This window comes from Periplaneta americana, chromosome 2 (assembly GCF_040183065.1).
Source record: "Periplaneta americana isolate PAMFEO1 chromosome 2, P.americana_PAMFEO1_priV1, whole genome shotgun sequence".
Lineage (NCBI taxonomy): Eukaryota > Metazoa > Arthropoda > Insecta > Blattodea > Blattidae > Periplaneta > Periplaneta americana.
In genome coordinates, this window is record NC_091118.1 from 183591387 (window position 1) to 183618374 (window position 26988).

The 26988-nt window shown below is 35.5% G+C and overlaps 1 protein-coding gene across 1 annotated transcript in view; it reads left to right on the forward strand.

Annotated features, from left to right (window-relative positions):
- Positions 1 to 22609, forward strand: part of LOC138694894 (cytochrome P450 4C1-like) — a 37753-nt gene extending 15144 nt beyond the window's left edge. The window contains exons 5-12 of the mRNA XM_069819067.1: positions 6187 to 6372; positions 11971 to 12040; positions 15144 to 15346; positions 16705 to 16814; positions 16919 to 16987; positions 19013 to 19181; positions 19263 to 19442; positions 20688 to 22609. Coding sequence (XP_069675168.1) covers positions 6187 to 6372; positions 11971 to 12040; positions 15144 to 15346; positions 16705 to 16814; positions 16919 to 16987; positions 19013 to 19181; positions 19263 to 19442; positions 20688 to 20860 — 1160 coding nt within the window. The 3' untranslated portion in view covers positions 20861 to 22609. The remainder of the gene's footprint in view (positions 1 to 6186; positions 6373 to 11970; positions 12041 to 15143; positions 15347 to 16704; positions 16815 to 16918; positions 16988 to 19012; positions 19182 to 19262; positions 19443 to 20687) is intronic.
- The last annotated feature ends 4379 nt before the right edge of the window (positions 22610 to 26988 follow it).

Consider the following 26988-nt stretch of genomic DNA (forward strand, 5'->3'; position numbering starts at 1 on the left):
ATAATTTTTAAGTACGATATTATTAATATAGGTTCTTTCTTCTATAGAAAACGCAATCATATTTATGAAACACACTATACACTGCAGTGTTTACTTCACTGCTTGAAGACTTCGAATGCAACAGCGGCCGTAAGTTTGTGTCTGGCGGGAGCAAGGACATTAGTGAAGGGGTGAGAGTGAAGTACATTCAGAAATGGAGGTACAATAAAAATGCAAGTAAAAATAAAATGATGTCCCTGTATGAAGTTTCAGTGCAGTAATTATGTGTTTCCATATGTTGAAGAATCAGTAGAAAGGAGAATATGATAAAACGTAAGTAATCACTTTGTGATTCAAGATATAGCCATATTCCGTCGGACCCCGGCCAATTAGTCACGCGTAATGAGTGCACCTCTGTACTTGTGATTGGACATTGTGTCTACTGTGACACGGTACACGAGGGTAGGCCAACAAAGGGGAACACAGTAGGTAGAACTTAAACTGAGAGGGATTCAATCCGGCATCGGAACTTGAATCCGGTGTGGCTTAGTGGGTAAAACGCCAGAACGTAAAGCTAGAAACCCGATTCTTCATCATGAGAAGTTCAAAGCTGAATATAGGAGATGAACTAGAAGCATCACTGCGCACTTATTTTCAGGTATGGACATTCGACCGCGTGTACGAGAAGTGCCATTTACCATGTGATATGGTGACGTAACGTAGACGTGATTCATAGTTGTCCTTATTGGGTGATACATGGAACATCCCTAAACACTTTAAGCTAAAGAGGCTTTTGTGCCCGTGATAGAATAAGTTGCTTGCCGCTGTGACAGCTCTATCATCTGCCACACAATTTTCCAGCATTGCAGCCACAAATGAAAATTAGCCTATATTTTGTCTCTGCTTTTTCACAACAAAATTACCACAAATGTAAACAAATGAATTTGGATTATTTACACAACGCCTTCTTTCCATTTTATTAAACAAAAATTTAAAGTGTATTTCAAAATAATTATGGATTTCATGCTACGTGTAAAGTTGCCAAAGTTTTAGAAGCGCAAGAAAACATTGGTGAAATTGAGAGTTTACTGTATGTATCAGTGAAATTTCTTTGATGAAATATTCCTCTCCAACCTCCAGATCCGGATATAATACTTCTGGTGGTGATCTACCATTCCTCAAATGTCCCTGTCGAAAGGAAGATAAGAGTCTGAGGGACTGTGGTACTTTGATGCAGATTAGAGCAGCCCTGCCCACTGGGGACCTTCAGCTCCCAGGGAATACAGCCAGAGACGGGGCAGTGCACGGAGCGTCAACTATTGCCGACTTCTGAGTCTGAGAGTTAGTGGTGTGGCAGCTGTAGTATGTACAGCTGTCAAAAAAAAAAGTGGCCGCACTCGTGAACAGCGAATATTTTCAAAGTCCACTTCGGGTCGCGGCGATGTTACACGATGCATGTGCTTGTACAAGCAGTTCCGGAACTATGAAAGTGTTCCGTATCTGCGCCTCGTAGACCAGCGGTAGAGTGCTTGTTTAATGATTCAAAGGTCGTGGGTTCGGGCCTTCTTCAAGTTTTCATTTTATTTTTTAATCGTTCTTTAGCGATGTAAATGATATTCAAATTATCATTTATATCCAGTTATCGTTCTTTATGGATATCACGTTATTTATATTTTGTTATCGTTCTTTAGAGATATGAATAAAATTCAGGTCATCATTTGTATTCTGTTATCGTATTATAACGATATGAATAATAATTATTATTGTATCTCCAATGAGGGTTAGCCCTATTTTACATATGTATGTTAGGGCTATAGTTTTATACACAAAAAAGATAAGCATAAAGAGAAATGGAAAAGAAAATTAAATTAGCTTACGCGATGTAAACAAAACATAACCAATCCGTAAATTAGGCATTGCGATTGCAAAACAAATATCAGGTATCAATTTGAAACATACAAAAACATGAACAACACACATATGTAACACTTCTATAACACAAATATGCAGCTTTCCGTACCATACATCATAAATTAATACACAATAGTCACACAAACACAATCAAACTATAATTACGACATTGCGACGACATCAAGCATCCCATAACTGACTCACATACACACCAAATCAAGCATCCGTTACAACACATACACTTCAACATAGTAACCACACTTTTAAAAGTTACAAATTTGGCTCCAAGAAGAATAAATAGGACACTGTTACTAATTACTATTCTTCTACAATTTCTTAAATACATCTGTAATAAATCTCTGAAATTCCGATATGAATAATATTCACGTTTTTTATATTGTTATCGTTCTTTAGCGATTTAAATAATATTCAAGTTATCATTTATATTCTGTTTTCCTTCATTAGCATTATAAAACAGTATTCAAGTTATTTATATTGTTATTGTTCTTTCGCAATATATTAATTAAACAAACCGATATTTATCATTTATATTCTGTTATCGTTCTTGAGTGATACTGTATAAATAATATTCAAGTTATTTATACTGTAATCGTTCTTTAGCGATATAAATAACATCAATTTAATATTAGGTTTGGAAAAATCCAGTTCATAATACTGGTATTAGTTTTTCTTTTTGTATTATTACATTATACTATCTTGAACCACAATAGAATGAAAAGGAGTAACGAGGAATTGAACCTGAGACGTTGACATCTAAATTCTGACGTTCGTCCGCTAAGCTACGAGAGCAAAAGTGTGGAAACATTTTCGGAAAAATTGGCGCAATCACACTCTAAGATTTTCTGATGATTCGTAGAAGCTAGTCCAGGATGCGGGGGGCAAAGGCTAATTGAGATTTCCCGGTCTCTGACCGGCTCAAACATCCTGACAGAATTAATATTTAACCCTTGCCGTGCCTTTCGGTGAAGTCCGGAGGGCCCAATTAGTCAAATCCACTCTCCTCATCTCCACGCTTGGGCCCCCTGGAATTTAATAAGATGCGAAAGAGATAGTGGTGTGCGGAAAGCAACGGGATGTTACTGCATTTAGGCCTATCCTTCCCAAGAAAACTGCAAACAGAAGAAGGATCTTCTGCGGACCTCTGGAAAAAGAACTAAGGAAGAGACTAGTGAAGTGCTTTGTGTGGAGTGTGGCATTGTATGGGGAAAGAACATGGACATTACGACGATATGAAGAGAAACGAATTGAAGCATTTGAAATGTGGATGTGGAGAAGAACGGTGCGTGTAAAGTGGACAGACAGAATAAGAAATAAAATTGTGTTTGAAAAAGTGAGTGAAGAAAGAATGATGCTGAAACTGATTAGAAAGAGAAAAAGGAATTGGTTGGGTCTCTGGTTGAAAAGAATAATAGACGACATTGTGGATCATATGCGGAGACTAAGAGGAAGGCAGAAAATAGAAAAGATTGGAGATTGCTGGGTTTGCAATGAAAGACCTGTCCATGGACAGAACATTTATGTGTGTATGTTCAGAATGCCTGGAATATCGTGTCTAAGAACAGCCGCTATTTGCAAAGACTAGTCAATTCCATGCCCACTCGACTGCAAGATGATCGAGATAAGAGGAAGATAGACGAAATATTGAATTGTGGCTTTTTGTTTTATTTTTTGAACGCTTAATTGTTTGAATGTTTTAAGGCCGACGCCAGTAAATTTGTTATGTTTATGCCACGAAAGATATTTTATTGAGAATAAAATCTTTTTTCTTTCCATTTGCAGCCACAATATCATAATGATAATGATAAAGTCATGGCATAATATATTAATGAACCTGATGTTAATTACTAAAATAATCATAAAAGAGAAAGGAGCCATTATGTCTAGTTTGTCTCTCTCAAAAACAGAACAAAAAAGGACATAAAAAGCACGAGGTTGTAGTCGAACGCAGGACCTCATGAATAAGAGGCCTGAACGCCACCATTATGCTATCGAATAACACACAGTATACTTCAATTATAACTGTAGATATCAGGCAACGTAGTCCAACAACATGTAATATCGCCTGTCTCCGAATTGTAGCGAAGATACCCGAAGGGAACTTTGTTTCAGGAGAGCGGCCACTTTTTCTTTTGACAGCTGTACAGTTGTCAAAAGAAAAAGTGGCCGCTCTCTTGAAGCAAAGTTCCCTTCGGGTATCTTCGCTACAATTCGGAGACAGGCGATGTTACATGTTGTTGGACCACGTTGCCTGATCTCTACAATTATAATTAAAGTATTTTGCGTGTTACTTGATAGCGTAATGGTAGCGTTGCGGATTCTTATTCGTGAGGTCCTGCGTTCGAATACAATCTCGTTATTTTTATGTTCTTTTTTGTTTTGTTTTTAAGACAGAGAGACAAAATATACATAATTGCTCCTTTCTCTTTTATGATTATCTTAGTAATTAACATCAGGTTCATTAATGCAGACTATTATGCCATGTGCTTTTCATTATGACATTGTGACTGCAAATGGAAAGAAGAAAGATTTTATTATCAACAAAAATATCTTTCCTGGCATAAACAAAACAAACTTACTGGCGTCTGCCTTAGAACATTCAAACAATTAAGCGTTCAAAAAGAAAACAAAAAACCACGATTCAATATTTAGTCTCTCGATCACATCTTGCAGTCGAATGGGTATGGAATCGACTTGTCTTTGCAAATAGCGATTGTTCTTAGACACGACATTGCAGGCATTCTGAACATACATACATAAATGTTCTGCCCATGGGCAGGTCTTTCATTGCAAAACCAGCATTCTCCAATCTTTCCTATTTTCTGCCTTCCCCTTAGACTTTGCATATGATCCGCATATGCCTAATGTCTATTATTCTTCTCAACCAGAGATCCAATAAATTCCTTATTCTCTTTCCAATCAGTTTCAGCATCATTCTTTCTTCACCCACTTTATCCAACACAACTTAATTTCTTATTCTGTCTGTCCACTTCACACGCTCCGTTCTTCTCCACATTCACATTTCAAATGCTTCTATTCGTTTCTCTTCATTTCGTCGTAATGTCCATGTTTCTTCCCCATACAATGCCATACTCCACACAAAGCACTTCACTAGTCTCTTCCTTAGTTCTCTTCCAGAGGTCCGCAGAAGATGCTCATTTTCCTATTATGTTACATCGCCTATTATGCTCATATTTGCAGTTTTTCTTGGGAAGGATAAATGCGGTAACTTCCCGTTGCTTTCCGGACACCACTGTCTCTTTCACATCTTATTAGATCCCAGGGGGCCCAAGCGTGGAGATTAGGAGAGTGGATTTGACTAATTGGGCCCTCTGGACTTCACCGAAATTCATCGCAAGGGTTAAATATTAGTTATATCAGGATGTTAGACCCTATCAGAGACCGGGAATTCCCAATTAGCCTTTGCCCCCTCGCATCCTGGACTAGCTTCTACAAATCATCAGAAAATCTTGGAGGGGTATTGGGCCAATTTTTCCGCAAGTGTTTCCACACTTGTGCCCTCGTAGCTCAGCGGAAGAATGTCGGAATTTAGATGTCGACGTCTCAGGTTCAATTCCTCGTTACTCCTTTTCATAGTATAGTGTAATAATATAAAAAGAAAAACTAACACCAGTATTATGCAACTGTATTGTTCCAAACCTAATATTAAATTTATGTTATTTATATCGCTAAAGAATGATAACTGAATATAAATTATAACTTGAATATTATTTATGTCGCTAAAGAACGATAATAGAATATAAATGCTAAATAACGGTTTATTTAATTAATATAAGATACCGGTGTTATATAATATATATTTAATTATTTAAAGAACATAACCTATTTTACAAGAAAAATAGTTATTTGTTTTATAGTAATTGCTTTCATAAAATACAGATTATTTATATCGTGACAGAAAAATAACAGAATATTAATAACTTGAATATTATTCATAACGCTAAAAAACGAAAACAGAATATAAATGATAAGTTGCATATTATTTATATCGCTAAAGAACGATAACAGAATATGAAAAACGTAAATGTTATTCATATCGTTAAAGAACGCTAACAGAATACAAATGATCACTTGAATATTATTTATATCTCCGAAGAACGATAACAGAATACAAAATACTATAACTTGAATATTATTTATATCGCTAAAAGAACGATAACAAAACACCAGTAATGCGATTCTTTGCGAACAGCAATTCTTTCAGAAACACTATTATTCCCTTGAAAATGAACGAAAACCTTTCATTGTGTTCTTCAGGAGAACACTGGCGCATCCATAGGAAGCTGCTGACTCCGGCCTTCCACTTCAGGATCCTCGAGCAATTTGTCGAAGTGTTCAACAACAATGCTGACATTTTACTCGAGAATCTGTCAAAACATGTCAACGGCCCTGATTTCGAAATCAGACCATATATCCAACTGTGCGCACTGGATAATATGAGCGGTAAGTATTTGAAATATTTTATATTTATATAGCGATTGAGCCTAAGTTCACATAAATATTGTTGTGGTATTACATGAATGTAATTATATGCCACTTACTTCATCGTCTTAAACATTCTGAGAAGAAAACTGTTAAGTAGCTCATGCCATCAGTCATAATTGGTTTAGGAAATCCCAGGACTCAGGTAGACAGTGGGCTAGTTTCTCTTGACGAACTAAATGACCATTTTGCAACGGTATAGTCAATAACCTTGGATACGGTCGACAAACAGCAGACAGTTAACGAACTACAAATGACTCCAATTCCGAATGGAGAAATATTTTACTTCACTTATGTCACTGAAACTGAAGTAAGAGCGGCAATAAAACGTATTACTTCTAAAGCTGAAGGTGTGGATAATATTAGTATAATATTATTGAAGAAAATATTGGACATAATACTGCCGACATTAACACATATATTCAACGCGTCACTCATAACTTCTACCTACCCGAACCTCTGGAAGAAAGCCTTTATCCGTCCGATCCCCAAAATTAAAACCCCATTATGTGCAAATGATTTCCGTCCAATTAGTATCCTACCTGCTCTATCAAAAGCTCTGGAACGTATTGTTCACAAACAATTAATGAACTATCTAACCGAACATGCCTTACTGGACGAATACCAATCCGGGTTCAGAAATGGACATAGTATGACTACAGCACTACTAAAAGTGAATGAGGATATACGTGAAGCACAGATGAACGTAAATTAACATTACTGACATTACTTGACTTCAGTAAGGCATTTGATACAGTTGACACGGACCTTCTATTATGTAAATTAAGACTTCTGAATCTTTCTGAAAGTTCTGTTACTTGGTTTGAATCCCACCTTCGCGAACGTCAACAATGTGTCATTGCATGCGATTATTCTTCAAAATGGTGTGTCGTGAAATCTGGAATTCAACAAGGATCAGTTCTCGGACCTTTACTCTTCATGATCTATATTAATGACGTGACTAATATGATAAAACACTGCAGATACCATATGTATGCTGACTTGCAAATTTATTTGCATTTCCACCCTGACGAGACTAATGACGCAGTAAACAAAATAAACGAAGACCTGAATTCGATTTCACTGTGGGCACACAAATTTGGATTAAGGTTAAATCCAGAGAAATCGCAAGTAATCGTAATGGGATATAATCGTCTACGAAGCACTCTTGATAGTAGTACTACACCACATATAATATTGAATGGGATTATTGTTAAATACAGTGAAACAGTTAAAAAATCTTGGCATTTTTATGGATAGCGATCTAAATTGGAACACTCAAGTAACACACATTTGCAAAAAAATATTTTCTCAACTTCACTCCTTGTTTCATATGAAAGAATTTCTACCACTTAGTCTAAAAAAGAATCTTATTCAGACGCTTGTAATGCCCCATTTTCATTATTGCGATTCCTTGCTAACTAATGTAAGTTCACTCTTAGCTGAGAGACTACAACGTGTTCATAATGTGTGCATACGATTCATCTGCAATACTCGTAAATTTGACCATATAACACCTTGCCTCCAGTTACTTTCATGGGTGCGTCTGAAGGAACGAAGAACAACACATTCACTGTATGTTCTGTTTAGAATCATGCATACTTCTACTCCGAATTATCTGTTATTGCGCTTTCAATTTCTTACAATTCTTCGAAACCGACATCAAGCACTTCTTTCTATCCCTCATCACAGAACGTCTTTATACTCATCTTCCTATACTGTAGAAATACCTCGCCTCTGGAATTCGTTACCTAATGACGTCAGGGACTGCCGGACTTTATCACAATTCAAAATTAAATTGGAAAATTTTGTCTTAGTTAATGTTTTTAGGTATTGCTAGAAGTATTAATTTGTGTTTTTTCTTTCTTTTTCTTTTTTAATCTAGATTAAAATTGTAAGTTTCTTGTTCATGTTACTTAATTAGTTAGGATACCATTAATTATGATACTTAATCACTCATTTAAAGTTTGTGTGACTGCAACCTGTGTATATTTTGTGCGGCTTTACTTTGTTTATAGTGTTTTTTTCTCTCTCTTTATTTTTTGTGTAGCTTTATTTTGTTAATAGTGTATTTTTTTCTCTGTTTATTTCTATTATTGTATTTGTATTCCTGGTGTTGTGGAAGAGAAGGCCTGATGGCCTTAACTACACCAGAATAAATAAATAAATAAATAATAAATAATAATAAATAAATAACCGCGTCTCAAACTGTGCATACAGATCTTCACACCAGATAGACAAATATAAAAAATGAGTCCCTCTTACCAGCTCTTACTGTGGCAAGGGTCTCTTACACGCAACTCAAGAACTCGCACAACATTCTCTTAGGATTGATGTTTGCAGTTTGTCTTGCTAAAAAGTGAAACATTTAAACTTGAGATTAAAGAAATTAGTAAGGTAGGTAATTTTACAATTGAGTAGATGAATAACTGCTAAATATTAGTCCTATTACTTACTTGTGAATATAGCTTACAAACTTTTTCAATTGTGTTTCCTTCTTATCATACAGACTCTTGTTTTTGTAATCTGTACTATTTTATTGCTTATATTAATTGTTTAATTTGTCTTCTTCTTCTTCTTTCTGCTTATCTACACTGCGGGTTTGAACTCCCGACTATGAGCGTTGCTCATTCATGGCTAAATTCATTTAATTTATATTTCTGTTTTGTTTTAATATTTGGCATGGTCATTTTTGTTTGATATACTGTGTATAATAGTTTTTGTTTCTATTATATTTAATATGCATTTTTATAGTTTCATTTTTGTAATGACTATTTCGTTTATATGATGTCATTCCATTTTCGACCAATGAAGTGTAATGGAATTTTGAATTCCAACCAATCACAGTCACACTTTGCGATAATTTTTGCAGCTAGATTTATCACTATCAATTTATCGCATGGTCGTACTTTTGTTTAGTCGTTGTCGCCAACTGTTTCCCCGTAAATTGATGATTATGAATATATTAAAATGCAACTACACGGTTAAACTTTTATTTTAACTTTACAGCAATGAATGCAAGATTGATATTTAATATGAATTAATATATTTACGCAGTGAAGACGACTTTCAAAACGGCGCACCATGGCGACACAAAATATTCATGCATTTGAATTGAACGTACCTTTTAAACTTGATTCTTTCAATATTCTTACCAGATTGCACGCATCGGCGATTGGAATATTGAACTGTGTAGATGCAATTTAGTTCCGTTACACACTACAGCGAGAATGCGTTTGACGAGCTATAAAAAATGCTTTCGTGTAGCACTGATTGTAAGTAATGGTCGAAATAAGGCACAGCTGACATTGGTCCTGCTTCCACAAGTAAATTAACCTATAACTGTAGCCTATAAAAATTTGTATTTTGTGAATGAAATTAAACAATTAATAGAAAGTCAGATGTTCAAATTTATGTAACATCATCGCATATCAAACTCAAACACCTTGCATAGTAATAATAAGGTCTTTGATGAAACTGCCTTCCGTATGGGTTATAATAATTTCATGTTTTAATTAGGCCTATCTATATAGAGATGGCTTCACTATATAGCAACATGTCTCGCTGTGAATACATAAGCATTGGTATATATCTGTCCCCACTGTTACTGTTAAATTATGATTTCAGCAGATAATGAAAATGTATTTATGTTATAATAATAAGAGAAAAGTGCAGTATATGTAATTAACATTGTTAAACCTGTATTTCGCTTTTCGCAATTGGCATTACTGAATACTAAGCTTAACATCGAATTTCTTTATTGCAGTAATAGATATTCATCTACGAGTTTTTCAACTTCACATTGTCTGAATAGGTTAAGTATTCGTTAATATACAATTATTAACATTTTGTGATCGAATTTTAGGTATATATTATTTACATTTTTATTTTATTCACGAAATAGTCCTCATAAATGTCACTCGAGATCTGAGATTTCCCAGATAAATCCAGATTTATCGGCATATCTCAGATATCTCGTGACATTACTACAGATAAATTTTGTTTCTTTGTTTTGTTTTTGTTGCACTTGTATTCCTTGTAGTATGGGCAAGTAAAACAGAACTTTTTGAAATTTCTGGCTTACGTGGAGGTAAGTCTCCACGATTACCCACATACGCTCAGACTTACCACATAGATTTATGCAAAGAAGTCATGAAGGGTCGCTGTAGTCAAATTATTTCCCATGGAGAAATGCAATCATTCGAGAAATATTATTCCTCTATGGTTCTGAGTTCATTTGTTCGCGATTCCTTAGCGTCATTCCTAAATACTACATCTGTAGTTTCGCTCTTATAAGTGTTATTATAACTTATAAAAGAACACAGATCGCACACAAACGTACGAGATGTAAGATGATGTGCTAACTCGACTTGTGCAAAGTGTATTAACATCTTCTGACAGCCAAATCAATAAATTTCTCGTACTGCAAGAAACCATTCTTCTCTATCCAAACATTTTCCTTCTCTTTACTGTCTTCTCTCTCTGTAATTAGAAGCGCAAAAGAAGATCCAAATTGAGTAGGAACTGGTTGTTGGAAAGGAAAAAAACATTCCCACATCAATCTGCTGATTCGAACCTAAAGACAGAAATAATTATTTGAGTAAGGATGAGGAAACATACCTCGAATTTTTTTAAGGTGTTGGTTCCACTGATTAAAAACGAAAATAGTGTAATGAGGGAGTTTCAATGTGTCATTGGAATATTCTTTGCTTTTTATTTCTTATTTAAAAGCATGGAAAATATTGATACATTTCTATAAATTTTAAGAGAAATACACGAGAATAGTTCCTAAATCTGAAATTCATAGCGTGTCGCCAATTCGCTATGTAGAAAAAAAAAAAAAAGCAATGAAATCTCGACCAGATGCTCGATAAATATCTTTTATTTCTATCGTTACCTTTGCTGCCACTTAATTTGGAGAGCGCTATAGTCGGAAAATTTCAAGTAGTCTCAAGGCCAAAAGCTTTGATATGAAGGTCGTTTTAAAAGTAATGTCTCCTATTTATTTTCATGCAAACTATAACAGATCCAGAGGGCGTAATAACACAGGTAAATAGAGGAAGATTTCAGCTACATATAGTTATTTTTTCACATTATCACCACCATTTGTTATGTATTTTTGTCAGCGATGAATAAGAGCCTGTATGCCGCTCTCCTCTTCTGCTAACAACGCCAGCGGTGATATTCAAGAAGTTTAACAACCAGTTCTCTCATGTGTACCTATGTTAAATATATACGGTATATGTCCATGGTAATTCCAAATATTACCTAGAAATAATTTAACAACCGGTTCGTCCGAACCAGCCGAATACCTCCAATGAACATCGCCATATCATCAGTAAATCTTATACACTTTATTCTTCCTTCTCCTACTATCACTCCTTCCAAGTTCTGAAAACAGTTTTTCACTAACTCCTCCAAGTAGATGTTCAACAGGGTAGGTAATAAAGGTTATCCTTGTCGTACTCCTCCCCCTATTTCACTTCCTTCTGACATTTCTTCTTCTGTCCTGACTTTGACACTATGACTTTAAATGTTACGTTTGGATTTGTCTTTCAGAAACGTCTATGGGTGTGACTCTGAATGCCCAGCGAGGAGAAAATACGGAATACGTTAAAGCCGTTCACAGGTAAGATAAATGGTAACTACTGTATTTTTTTTTTAAATTGAAATAAACGTTATTGTACATAAATAAATACATTATAGTTGTGAATAACAAACAAAGGAAAGAAAACAAAAGAAAAAATAATAAAATAAAATAAAATAACTTGACACTTGTTTATGGGTATTGCCCACTGGCAATCCCAAAAGTACCCTATAGCCTCATGTCACTATGCCGTTTTCTTTTTAGTCTTCTGTGGGCTGGATCTTGTGGTGGATTAGTGACAATTACTTGAAGTAGCGGATTCATGTGGTTTAGGAAGGAGTTGTACAGTCTGATGTAGCTGTGTCTTAGGACCACCGTCACCTCAGGAATACAGAGATCATCTTTCAGGTTATTATTGCTAATATACCAAGGTGCACCAGACATCAGCCTCAAATAGCGAATTTGCATGACCTGTATTCTTCTTATTTGTGATGCAGAAGCAGATCCCCAAATTGAGCATCCATATTGCCACACAGGGCGCACGATTGAAATATAGATAAGTCTCTTGTAGTGTAGAGGCAATGGAGACCTGTCTTGAATAATGTGTTTTAGCAGGTAGATTCTGTGTCCAAATTCTTTTAACAATAGCTGATATGTGGTTATGCCAAGTAAGTTTGCTATCCAAGATTAATCCAAGATATCTCACAGATTGAGCCATTGGTACTACTGAACCACATAATGTTACTGGATAATTTACAGTGTTTCTCTTATAAGTAAATCTGACTAAATTTGATTTGTGAGGATTCATAATTACTCGCCATTGCCTACACCATGTGGATATTTTTTCACAAAAAATGTTCAGTTGTTCTGCTGCAGATTCACAAGTACCTTTACTAAGAATGGCAACATCATCAGCAAAATGGGCTATTGTTAAGTTATCTTGAGTTGGAAAATCCGATGTACAGTATATAGAATATAAAGCAGTGGTCCCAAAATACTACCCTAAGATACTCTAGATTGAACAATATTTGATTTTGACTGAACAGATTCGTATTTAACGGAGAATGTACGTTGGGAAAGGTATGAACTTGATTATTAAATAATACGTATCTGATACATGATTTTTAAGCTTTGAGAGCAAGCCTTCACGCCATACTTTATCAAATGCCTTTTCTGTGTCTAGGAAGAGACCCAAGCACACCGCCTTTTCCTCATATGTATCTAAAATAGTATCTCTGATCCGATGAAGTTGTTGTGGACAAGAGTGTTTTGCTTTAAATCCAAACTGCGTAGAAGGAATAGTCCCTTGGAGTTGTTTTAAGAGATGAGGTATAAGCAGTTTTTCAAATATTTTTTATAGTAATGGCAGCAGACTTATTGGGCGGTAATTTGAAAAGTTGCTTTTGTCTTTATCAGGCTTGGGGATCATAACCGCTATGGCATGCTTCCACTGTCGAAGAAAATATGTTAAACGTAGAACTGCATTGTAGATTTGTGTTAGAAGAACGAGTGGTTTTCTAGAAAAATTTTTAAGGAGAGGTTGAACAATAAGATCGTGGCCAGGAGCTTTCTTCTTTGGAGATCTTTCAATTTGATTTCTGACTTGTCCTGGTGTAAAAAATTTTCCAAAGTAAGATATTTGAAGAGGTTGTGTTAAACTTTCATGAATTTGATGAGCGAAATCTGGGTCAAGACTGGGATTTGGTTGAAACTGCTGATATAACTGTTCAGAGAAAATTTTTACTTTTTGTTCAGATGTTGAAAACCATTGGTTGCCGACTTTAAGTGGAGGAATCCTACTGTCAGTATGTTTTATGGCAAACTTTGTTTTTTGCCATAATGTTCCATCTTCAGCAAATGAAGATTTTAATTCACTCTCCATTGCAGCCTCATGTTGGTTTCTTAAAGCTCTGCTGAGTTCTCTGGTGGCTGCGTTTAATTTGGTTTTGTATGGAGGGTATTTTGTCTGTTCCCAGAATAATTTATATTGCTTTTTAATGAGAAAAAGTTGTCTTATATGTGGTGTAAATGTAACTCTATTTTTGTTTTTATAATTCTGGGAATGGCTACTGGCGACATTCGCTGCAAATTGAATATTCCTGGTTAACGTAGACACAGCAATGTCTATATCCTTGGGAGTCTTGAGAGGTATTTGTGTTTCAGTAATTGCTTCTAGTGTTGAACTGTATAGTTGCCAGTTAAATGGAAATTTCATCAGTGTAGGATGTAGAGGAGCATCTAAATTATTTACAGACAAATGAATCATTACTGGAAGATGATCTGAACTTAATTCATGTAATACAGAAGCCTCTGAACACAAATCGGCAAGATATTTTACCAGAAAAAAATCTAACAAGTCTGGAGTGCTTCCATCTTGAGGATAATGTGTTGATTCATTCGGGTAAATAGCTTGCAAAGTAAACTGATAAATTACATCGTGGAGTAATTTACCTCTAGGATTGGTAGTGTTACTTCCCCATCTAGGATGCTTACTGTTAAAGTCACCTCCAATGAGAAAATGTGTCTTCATGATATGAATAATGTCCCAGAAATGCGCCATAGTTACTCTATTTGCAGGAGCAGAATAAAATGATGGAATTTGTAATTCATTGCCTTCAAAGGTGATTTGTATGCGAGAAACTTGAATTTCAGGTTCAATTATAGGTGCAAGGTCACTGTGTATAAGTCTGATTTGATAAATATCGCAGAACACCCTTTTCTCACACCACTGGGGTGATCTGCTCGATATGCAATATAGCCAGGAATTCTAAAGTGGCAACTATTGTATTATTAAAAATATATACCCCTTCTCTTATCTCGCAATTAGAGACGAGATTTATATGACATTCAGTGTCTGTCAAGACGACAGGTTGTTAGTTACCATATCGTTTGTGATAATAGTCAACGTAATATACAATAATTCTACCATTGTGAGAAGTAGGAAAGGACTTAACATAGCTTGGATTTTTGGAAGACCGGGCCCGAGTTGGACTCCTGCACATATGCATAAATTGGCTCATTGTACTCTCTATATAGGGGTTAGGGATACAAGTACCGTCCTTTGCGTTTGTGACTCTGAATGGCTTACATACGATTATGTGTTTCATTCTTCATATACCATTAACGTTGTTTCTTGTCTCTGCAGCATGGGCAATATGTTTCTTCAAAGACTAGCAAAGCCGTGGATATATCCTGACTTCATTTTCTCGCTTACATCTAGAGGAAAAGAACAAAAGAGGTGTCTCTCTATACTGCATGGAGTTAGCAAATCTGTCATAAAGTCCAGGAAGGAACAAATGCAAAAATCGAAATTCCAAACTTCAGAAGAGTCTGCTGAAGACCAGTGCGGTAAGTAGCTGATTCTGTATCATTCAGAAATTTTAATTCTATATCCACAAAGATCATAGATTACTGGACTGCAATCCCTGCTTATAAATGATATAAATACAAATTCTACATCTAAAGAGTATAACCAAAATGTGTAACAGCAATAACAATACACAGGTCATTCGAAAATTAGTGGCACCTATGCTAGTATTCAACTCCCCTAGCGGTGACCAATGTAAACTGATAGTATGAGATGGAGTAGTGGCCGATATGAATCTTATTTATAATCTACATGCAATGATTGTACTAAGACTGTTATCTGCAATGCAACGCCCTGATACCAACAAAATGTAGATAAGAGCAGGACTCACTCAAAATTATGTTGATTGTTATGCTTATGAAGGTATAATAATCACTTATTTTGTTCTAATTGGAACGCATGTAGATGATGCATATTGCAATCATTTTTGGACGCAAGAAAAGCCGAAATCTCTTGAATACCTATCCCATTATGCTTCACGATGATACTCGTTGTCACGTGGTTGTCCAAGTGATTAATTTATTTACTTAACAAGTGGATCTGCACAATTCTAGAGCATCCTCCGTATTCCCCGGATATGAGTTCCTCTGCAACTACGACTTATTTCATAAGATGAAAAAACCACTGAGAGGGGTACGCTTTAGAATTAAACAGGCCAATATTAATCAGAAGCTTAGAGCAAAGTGACGCCATGGCATCCATCTCCTTCCAGAGGTGTGGCGAAGGGTACGTGATGCTGGAGGAGGTTACTTTTCAGAATTATAATTATGTCAATTGCGGATAAATAAGCTTTGATTTTAATTAAAGTGTTGGTACCAATTTTGAATTATTCATGTAGATAGAGGTTGAGTATCATGCTACTTCAACATTCAGAACATCAGATTTTTACATCTGGTATTCTACCATCTTAAAATATTCAGAGAGACACAAAGCGAATGAAGGGAGTCCTACAAAAGAATAGATGGTTAGACACACACGCATGCACACACACACACACAGACACACACGTAATATTACAACCTACGTACTTGAAATATATACTGAAATAAACACACACACACAGACCGACGGTCCGCAGAACGGAGAGACGGACGGATGGACAGAGAGACTGATAGAAACCAACATCGATTCGTAGAATGGAAAAGGAAACATCCTCCCATTGTAACTAGACATGACGTTTTCTTACCTTATGTTGAGTTTGAAAATATGATTGGCTATGTCGAATACAATGTGAAGATGCTAGTTAATTATTAGTGTCCAGTGAAAGATTAATTATCTGAGCAAAAGTCAACATTTCAAATTATTTCCTATGTTTAATCGCCCTTTTAAATTTTCTCAGGCATTAAGCGCCGGTTGGCATTGCTTGATTTGATGCTTGAAGCTTCAGATGACAGATTCAAACTCACGGAAGAAGAGATAAGGGAAGAAGTAGACACATTCATGTTCGGGGTGAGAATCTCAACTTCACACATTCACAGTTAATAATGTTAACTTCAAAATGTTTGGGTGTAGTAATCTATTACACGAGTGAAATGAATACATTACTTCTTCAGGGCCATGATACAACCACGGCAGCTCTATCGTTCGCACTCTGGAATTTGTCAAAGCACCCAGATATCCAGGTGAGCACAGTCAACGAATTTGATTAGAAACCGCACGCTATCTTAATAGAACACCAAAGATGAAAGTGTGACAAACAACATTTGCAACCGATAAAATTGTACATAATACTACTATTCCATACAGCTTGACTGTGAAGAACCTTCGTATTTATATGGATTGTCACTGGAATGGAATGAACAAGTGAATCACACTTCTAAAAAATATTTTCTGTTATTCACTCATTAAAGCGACTGAAGCACTTTCTTCCTGACAAATTAAAATTAATCCTTGTAAAAACACTCGTGATGCCACACTTCGATTACTGCGATATTATATTAAGTAACCTAAATGCAAATTTGAGCAACAGGCTACAACGTGTGCATAATGCGTGCGTCCGTTATATTTGCAATATTCGTAAGTATGATCATATTTCCCCGTCTTTCCAAAATCTGTCTTGGCTAAGGCTAAGTGACCGACGAGCTTATTTCAAATTCTGCGCACCACTACCCCAATCTATTGCTAGAATTCCGAACTCGCTTCCGAGTGATGTAAGGGGTTGTTCCACAATAACTTCATATGGGTCAAAATTACATAAATTCTTATTTAACAGATTAATTACTGATTAATATTTGTTACTTATAATGAAACTAACATCTGTCCATTCTTATTATTACCGTTAATTTCTCTAAATAGAATACAAAACCTCTAATGCCAAAATGTCATTACATTAATATTCTCATTACATAAATACTAGTTGCTTGTGCAGCAAATGCTGCAAACTAAGTTCTTTAGGCGTTCAAATAAACATTTTTCAGATTTATTTTCAATGAAGAATACCAGATATTCTGAAAATTATTTGCTTCCATAATAATGAAAGATACTCTCCCTCGAGCCAATACTGAAGAGAACTTGGCATATAAATATCTACACCACACCGCCATTAAATATAAGAAAAAGACCCAATCCCACTTGATTAATAACTATATAGCTTTCAGTAACATATACTATATATATATATATATATATATATATATATATATATATATATATATAGTATATAGCCGCCACTCAGTAAAATAGAGAAATCAAAATCTAATTTAAGTTATTCTCTACATCTACTTATATAACCCCAAAACGTTTCACTTTCATATCATTAATATAGCATTAAAATGAAAAATAGTCACATCATGGCATTAACTACAATAATATTTCATTTCTAATGGTAATAATGTCATCAAACCACCTCAAGTTTTGTAGTTTTTAATATCCAATACACAGCTTTACCAAGAAATTTACACACCACAGAATCGAACCTGTAAATTATTTTTAGTAAGTTAAGTTTTTAATAACCAATTTAATTTGAGCTCTAAGTATTTCAGCATTCTTGCAGATCATGGCCTTCGTGTAATATTGTTTACTGTAGTGTGTGTTTTGTTTCATTCTGAAACGCAATTAGCTAGTTCTCAAAACTGACGACAGATAGATTTTAGGAAATAAGAAAATTATGTTGAAAAATTGACATTTCACTGAAAACTACTATTACTACCTTTATCTTATGGATTTATCTAAATTTAAATAAGCGTGTACTAGTCGTTAAAACTTAACTGAAGAATATTGCTGCAGAATCTTTTAAGTGTAGTGTAAATATTCATAATTTAAATATGTATTGTATTGATTAAGGCTGCTTGAGTGGAAGAGAAGGCCTTATGGCCTTAACTCTGCCAGCGAAAGAAAACATTATATTGAAGAAACATCACGAAGGATGACAGCTTAAGGATGATGGACCTGTAGGGTTATTGTCCGAGAATAGTTTGAAGATTAAGAAACAATTTTACAGAGGGTATCTTGCAAACTCGTGCCTAGTTTGGAAAAGTGTATAAACGTTCTCGGAAACTATGCAACAAATTTAGTCACCTGGATGTTGATTGACACAGTAATTTCAATTGTTTTGGAATTTGTTAACGATATTGTTATAAAAGAGTGGAACCTTAGCTTTTGTATCATCAACCCACGTAAATATTATATGACTTTCACTACCATTACAGGAAAAAGTGGTTGTTGAAATGAAGGAGATCTTTGGTGATTCTGATCGAAACCCGACATCTTATGATCTTCAGAACATGAAATATTTGGAAATGGTGATTAAGGAAACATTACGTCTGTACCCCATTCTTCCATTATTTGGGCGAGAACTAGCAGACAACATGTCCTTTGGTAGGTGTTCACAGATCTGCTTTGTAATCGTGATGTTTAAAGTCCTGTAACATGTTCAAACGGTACAAGTGTGCATTACAGGTGACTACATTGTGCCTGCTGGAGCTACTGTATTGGTTTTACCGTTCATGACGATGCGAAGAGCCGATATTTATCCTGATCCTGAGAAATTTGATCCAGATCGTTTCCTGCCAGAGAACTGCGTTGGAAGACATCCGTTCAGCTACATACCTTTCTCTGCTGGCCCCAGAAACTGCATAGGTACGTATTATATATAAAATATGAAATTTAAGATTTTAAGATTAGCTTATATTATCAGCTGCGTCTCAAGATACATTTCTGACGTTTCGGAAATATTAATATCTTCCATGTTCATGATCGTGTTGTCTAAGATGTAAAGGACCCGGCATTATGCTGTTTTTGTTACGATTTACTCGCCTGTGAAAGAAAATATAGAACTATAAATTCAAAGGATGTGGACACGTTGGTTTTAGAATAAGAGGTAATTTTATTTGTTCATACAGGGTGAAAAGTAATTAAACCGACAATCTCCGTGAGGTTATATGAGATTACTAAAACAAACGGTTTTCTCTAATATCATATTTTCTTCAGGGACCTAATTAAACCGGCAGAGACGTATGTGTTTTTCAGTTGATGACTACTCTACAAATTAACATGGTGTGCGTGACTACTTGAACAATTTCCAGGGAAGTGGATTGGCAGAGGCAGTCCTGTATCTTGGCCTTCCCAATATCCTGATTTTTATTGTGTGGAGACAGATGCGTAATCTTGTTTACGCAACCTCAGTTGAATCAGAAGATGACATGGTGGACCGGATATTTGTGCAGCAGGGGAAGTAGACGATAATCCTGAATCTTTAATTAAACGAATTAGGCTGTCATATGTGATCAGGGCTATAACTTATGGAGCTACGGAGAAGCTTTTCGATTGCACTGTAGAATTCTTAACAGATAACATTTCCCGCGCACAAGAGCCCACTGGTGAGGTTCTCAAGACAAAAGTCGTGGTTACACCACTATGTTCAAAGTGAAAAAGGCTTTCTGCCAAGACAGTGTTGGTTGCTTGAGCCTGGATCTTACAAACTCACAATTTTTACACTAAATTTTGTCCAGCTACCTCATATTATTTTCAACGACCATTTTCAGCATTCAAAAACATTCTTAAGATAGCAAAATATGACAATAGAAAATCTTGAAAATCTATTAGTTGTGTTCTACAACCAAAAATAGTAAGGTAAACAAAGAAATGAAGCGTACAAATTAAATCCTAATGTCAAATAAAGAAAAACATATATAGTATACTTATCTGACATTATACTTCCAGTTTTATTTTCTTCTTAACAATTGATTTTTCATGTTTTTACATCTGCCCTGTTTCATTCTGCACATTACATCTTTCTGTGCATATACATGCTGGCCCTACAATCGTCATACTGCATCAACCGTGTAAAATAAAAGGTGACATTGCATATTTTGTATCCAACAGGTCAGAAGTTCGCTATGCTGGAGATCAAATGTACGATTGTTCAAGTGCTGAGGAAATTCAAACTCCTGGAAAGCGACTGCAATGAAGAAGTCCACTTTGCAATGGATTTTGTAATGAAAACTACGAAACCCCTGAAAATAAAACTAACAGACAGAAGTAGCAGTTCTCATTGAACTGTTTTTATAATAGAATGAAACTTAATACATTCTGAATTTTCCCAGTTCATCGTTCAGTGGCAATAAATGTTAGGATTACATGGGAAACACAGTTCTTTTTTTTAGTTTTGTTTGAAAACTGATCAATTTGACAATAAAGAGAGTGAACACAATGTTTTTCCCTGATCATAAATATTTGGGTCCTATTACTGAAAAACTACGCTAGATACAGGGATGCGGTTTTCAGCTAATGATACTTCAACCTCCTAAGTTTTCATGGATTTACCTTAACATGTGCTCCGTTTGTTGCCCAAAGAAAGTCAGACCGTAACTCGTTTTCATTGTCATGTTTTCGCCAAAATCTCAATTTTTCCACTCCCGAATCGGAACATCGTGTTTGTTAACTTTCCCGGAGGTATGAAAGATTGTCATCAGAAAAACGAACTTGCTTAAGGTAATCACTATGTCGTTCAATTTCTTCTAGATTATCCACAGCAAATGCAGCACTTCGGCGACGGTCGTCTGGCATGAATTGCAATTTATACGCGTGGAACTGCAGTCGTTTGTGAAAAATGTTACTCACAGTACTCTGAGGTACAGATCTCTGCCTCTGTGCAACGTCACATTTGCATCGGTAAGGTGAGGCGAGGGAGGAGAGTTGTAATGCTTTCCAATGCGCTTACACCTACGCTGTAAGATAAGCCACAAGAAATTTAACAGCCAGTGACCAGCAGAGATATAATCCGAGATCTGTACGCCAAGTTCTTTTTGAGGGACGAAGAGTCGATTTTATCGAACAGCGTTCTAAAGCTGTGCGAACAACTTCAACAGTTCATCTGTACTCTTCTAGGCATACCATCTCTCTGTTCTCCAATACTGCCAGTATTTTTAAATTTGATGGTCTCAATTTATGGTGGATTTCGTCCATACTCCTTCTAGAAGTGTCGCTGAATAACAAAAAAACACTGCGCTTTTCCTGCATAGAAGCCATTGAATTCAACTGAACGACAAAATGCATATCTTAAGCAAATTTGTTTTTCTGGTGAGGCAATCTTTCATACCTCCGGAAAGTCACCAGACACAATGTTCGGATTTGGGGGTCGGAAAATTTAGATGGTGGCAAAAACATGGCATGAATTGGGGTTTCGATCTGACGTTCTCCGGGCAACAAGCGGAGCACAGGTTGAAGTGCATTCATGAAAGCCGCGTCCCTGTATCTAGCGTAGTTTTTCAGTAATAAAGATGCGAGAATGATGGAAAAACTTTATGTTCACACAATATTACTTCTTATCATGTACCACTAAATGTAAGTAAAATCCTTTTCTATATAAATTATCTGGTTCATTCAAATGAAACACAGACTGTAATGGCAACACTGTGGGCTGTGGAGGATTGTAGCTCCACTGTACAGGTTGACATTGGCATACTGTCGTATACAGTGGCGTAAGCAGAATTTTTTAAACTGGAGTTATTGTTAAAATTGTTTACAATTTACATTATCGGTATTTTAAATAGATTATTATTATTATTATTATTATTATTATCATCATTATTATTATTATTATTATTATTATTATTATTATTATTATTATTATTATTATTGAATTTGGTATTCCCAAGAAACTAGTTGGATTAATTAAAATGTGTCTCAGTGAAACATACAGCAGAGTCCGTATAGGTCAGTTTCTATCTGATGCTTTTCCAATTCACTGCGGGCTAAAGCAGGGAGATGCACTATCACCTTTACTTTTTAACTTCGCTTTAGAATATGCCATTAGGAAAGTTCATGATAACAGGCAGGGTTTGGCATTGAACGGGTTACATCAGCTTCTTGTCTATGCGGATGACGTGAATGTGTTAGGAGAAAATCCACAATCGATTAGGGAAAAGACGGAAATTTTACTTGAAGCAAGTAAAGCGATCGGTCTGGAGGTAAATCCCGAAAAGACAAAGTATGTGATAATGTCTCGTGACCAGAACATTGTACGAAATGGAAATATAAAAATTGGGGATTTATCCTTCGAAGAAGTGGAAAAATTCAAATAACTTGGAGCAACAGTAACAAATATAAATGACACTCGGGAGGAAATTAAACGCAGAAAAAATATGGGAAATGCGTGTTATTATTCGGTTGAGAAGCTCTTATCATCCAGTCTGCTGTCCAAAAATCTGAAAGTTAGAATTTATAAAACAGTTATATTACCGGTTGTTCTGTATGGTTGTGAAACTTGGACTCTCACTCTGAGAGAGGAACATAGGTTAAGGGTGTTTGAAAATAAGGTGCTTAGGAAAATATTTGGGGCTAAGCGGGATGAAGTTACAGGATAATGGAGAAAGTTACACAACGCAGAACTGCACGCATTGTATTCTTCACCTGACATAATTAGGAGCATTAAATCCAGACGTTTGAGATGGGCAGGGCATGTAGCACGTATGGGCGAATCCAGAAATGCATATAGAGTGTTAGTTGGGAGACCGGAGGGAAAAAGACCTTTAGGGAGGCCGAGACGTAGATGGGAGGATAATATTAAAATGGATTTGAGGGAGGTGGGATATGATGATAGAGACTGGATTAATCTTGCACAGGATAGGGACCGATGGCGGGCTTATGTGAGGGCGGCAATGAAACTTCGGGTTCCTTAAAAGCAATTTGTAAGTAAGTAAGTAAGTAAGTTTTATTATTAGTTTACGGTATATTTATTAATATTATACTATGTTCTAATAGAACATATTCATGAATAACCTTATAAAATCTTTGAAACGTAATTTTTTCACAGCCATCCAATTTTTAACAAATTTCAACTTGTGTTTAATTTTGTATAACAAAAAATGCCCGTGTCAGTATTATACTTACATAATAATCATATCAATTGTATGGGGCAGAGACATGGGCATTACGACGAAGTGAAGAGAAGCGAATAGAAACATTTGAAATGTCGATATGCAGAAGGATGTAGCATGTGAAATGGACAGACAGAGTAAGAAACGAAGCTGTATTCGAAAGAGTGGATGAAGAAAGAATGATGCTGAAACTGATTAGGGAGAAGAAAAGAAATTGGCTGGGTCACTGGTTGGGATGCAACTGCCTACTGATGGATGCATTGGAAGGAATGGTGAACGGGAGAGGAGTTCGTAGCAAAAGAAGATATCAAATGATAGACGACATTAAGATATATGGATCATATGCGCAGACAAAGAGGAAGACAGAAAATAGGAAAGACTGGAGAAAGACCTGGCCTTAAGCAGAACTATGAATGAATGATGTATAGCCAACAGATATTTCTATATGATAGGTTTGACACTTTACTTTACATAACAGGAAATTCATTGGAAACAAATATATCTTGGAATATACTTTACATAACAGGAAATTCATTGGAAACAAATATATCTTGGAATATATGTATATTAAACACAATAATGCTACATGGAACTCACCAATGAAGTTGAATGAAACTGGCATGATGAATATATTGAAGGAGGGGTTGAAGGACTATGCCTTATGTTGATGTAGATTTTGTTACTCTAACTGAAAAATTAAAGGGAAAACGATTATGGATAAAGAAATACTCAAATTTAAATATATATATATTTTTTTTTAGTTCGGAGCTGTGTTCAATCCCGGTAACCGCCTCCCCCCACTTGTGTACGCCCCTGATCGTGGTAGTGCACATGTCGTTCAGTATCCTTGTGGCAAGAACAAGAGCACGGAAAGTGAAATAAGGTTGCTCATGTTACATCCAAGCACGCGCAACGAGTTGTGATTCAGTTTCTAAGCAAGGAACGAACGAACATATGGCGAAACATGGCATTGCAATACCTGATTCAGTTCCACACGGAGGGATATCAATTCCTATACAAGATTGTTGTCAGTGATGAAACATAATGTCTGTGGTTTGATCCATCAATACACCATGCTACAATTACAGATGAGAGACACCGAAAATCCTCCTTACAGTTCCGATTTGTCACCCTGTCATTTCCTTATCTTTGAACCAGTGAAGAGGTGTTTATCTTAATATAGAATGCACTAGTCCTTCGATACTAGCAGCGAAGAAGCTCGGCGGTTATTACTGAAATACTGTTACACCACTTCTTTCACTTCCTGATTGGAGTTGAATGGAGTTCCTTCACTGGTCCAAACACATTTTAATATAGAATACAATATTTCTAGACCCATCTGTCATCTGAGCTTATGGTATGTGTTCAGTGCTCATACGTATATACTTAAACATGTTTTCACAAAGTGTATGCAAGTCTGAGTCTATGTTTCATTTGAAAGAACTATTTGTAGACGAATGTTAGTTGTAGGGTATATGTAGTTTTATGAACTCGTTATAAAATGATTATATTCAAGTTTATCTCCTCAGCAAAATTGAAGACCTCCCCGGAATAATTGTGTAATTTCAAATTAACAAAATATGTGACTTAGATGGAAGAAGTAATTTTGAAGCATTTACATATTTATAACAATAAATGATTACATCCAATACTGAAAAATCTTTTATCCTTGATTACTCAAATGATTCCGCTAGTAAATATAGGCCAAACGAAATATACCTCTGAATTTAATTCCCTTTGTCTTGAAACGTGTTTTATAAATTTGTTGGTTACACCCTTATTCCGGATAAATCTACAATTGTAGGAACTTATTTTATAAAAACTATTACACTTTTACTACCCCCATACTACTTTAGAGTAATAAAACGATACGGAACGACGTGTTTCAACCAATCATGGCTACTTATCCTACAATTATTATCATCTCCCTAGTATTTGTTTTCATCACCTCCCTAGCATTTGTTTTTATCACCTCCCTAGCATTTGCTTTTATCACCTCCCTAGCATTTTTTCTTTGTTTGACAACATTGTACTTTCAATAATTGTACCTTTTAAAGTAATTCATTTTATTTCATCATCCTTAATTAAAACTTTTCTATCATTTATCTTGTTTATATTATTTAGGTTATGTTATAGCTTCTGCTGTATGAGATTATGGATAGTCACGTATCAGAGATTGTTTCATATGTGTTGATAAATAATTGAAGTGGAATATAACTTTTAATAAAAATGAAACTGAATCAATAAAGCCTTGACTAGTAATCGTCCATAGAGGTCAATGAAGATTGTATAATTGGCACAACTGGTAACAGGAGAATACCTGATCATAACACACTACTGCCATCTAGCGGAATATCTGTAATATGAGATGGTACAATAATATCTTTTCGAGGTAGTTTAGTATTTTAGTAAGTCAATATTTTATTGTATGAGAGTAGGGTACTTTATTTGTTCTGATTTTTATATTCTTTTTTCTAATAGTGTAATAATCAATTAAATCCCACTTGAGTTTTGATTTTGTCCAGTCCTAAATAAATCAAAACCTCTAGTGAGATTACTGTAGATAAAATGAATGAAGATGAATAAGTGTGACTAAGTTTTAAGAATATAATAAAATATTGATAGGTAGATATTCCAAATGAAAAATAAAGAACTAGCCTTTTATATTATAAAGAAAGTATTATCACATTTGGGACAAGAATTGACATACTTGTAAAAAGATTAAGTTTATAATAACATTTATAATGAATAAATACGGGGTGTCCACAAAAGTTTACTTTGATTTCGTATGGCCGTAATATTTTAACAATGAAACTGACTAAATATATTTTGTTGCCGGTAACTTCGGCACTCATAAAGTTTCCAAACTGTTATATTCAGTTAACTGATATTGCCACCAGGACTGCTGCTGCTTATTAAAGAAATGGCTTCAGTGCAGAAAAAACTCAAATTGATTCTATGGATAGCAGACACAAAATCTCCAATTACAGTGCAGCGAATGTTTAGGCCACAGTATAGAATACAGACTTCATTCATAAGGTAAAAACAGCGGCAGGTAGGCCATCAGTTTCCGAGTAGAAAGTTGACAGTTCTAACTTCCTTTATCCGGTCACCGCAGAAGTCAATCAGAACAGCACCACTATACCAAGACCGTCTCCAATACTCAGACCTTAATGTAGGTATCGATAGTGGCCAAAATGGCGCCATTTGCGGTCTGAGTATGATTACCACGTGATTTTGTTATGATGTTTTCTTGTGTTAATTACGTCGTGAAATGGACCATTCGTGTTGTGTTAGCAAATGAT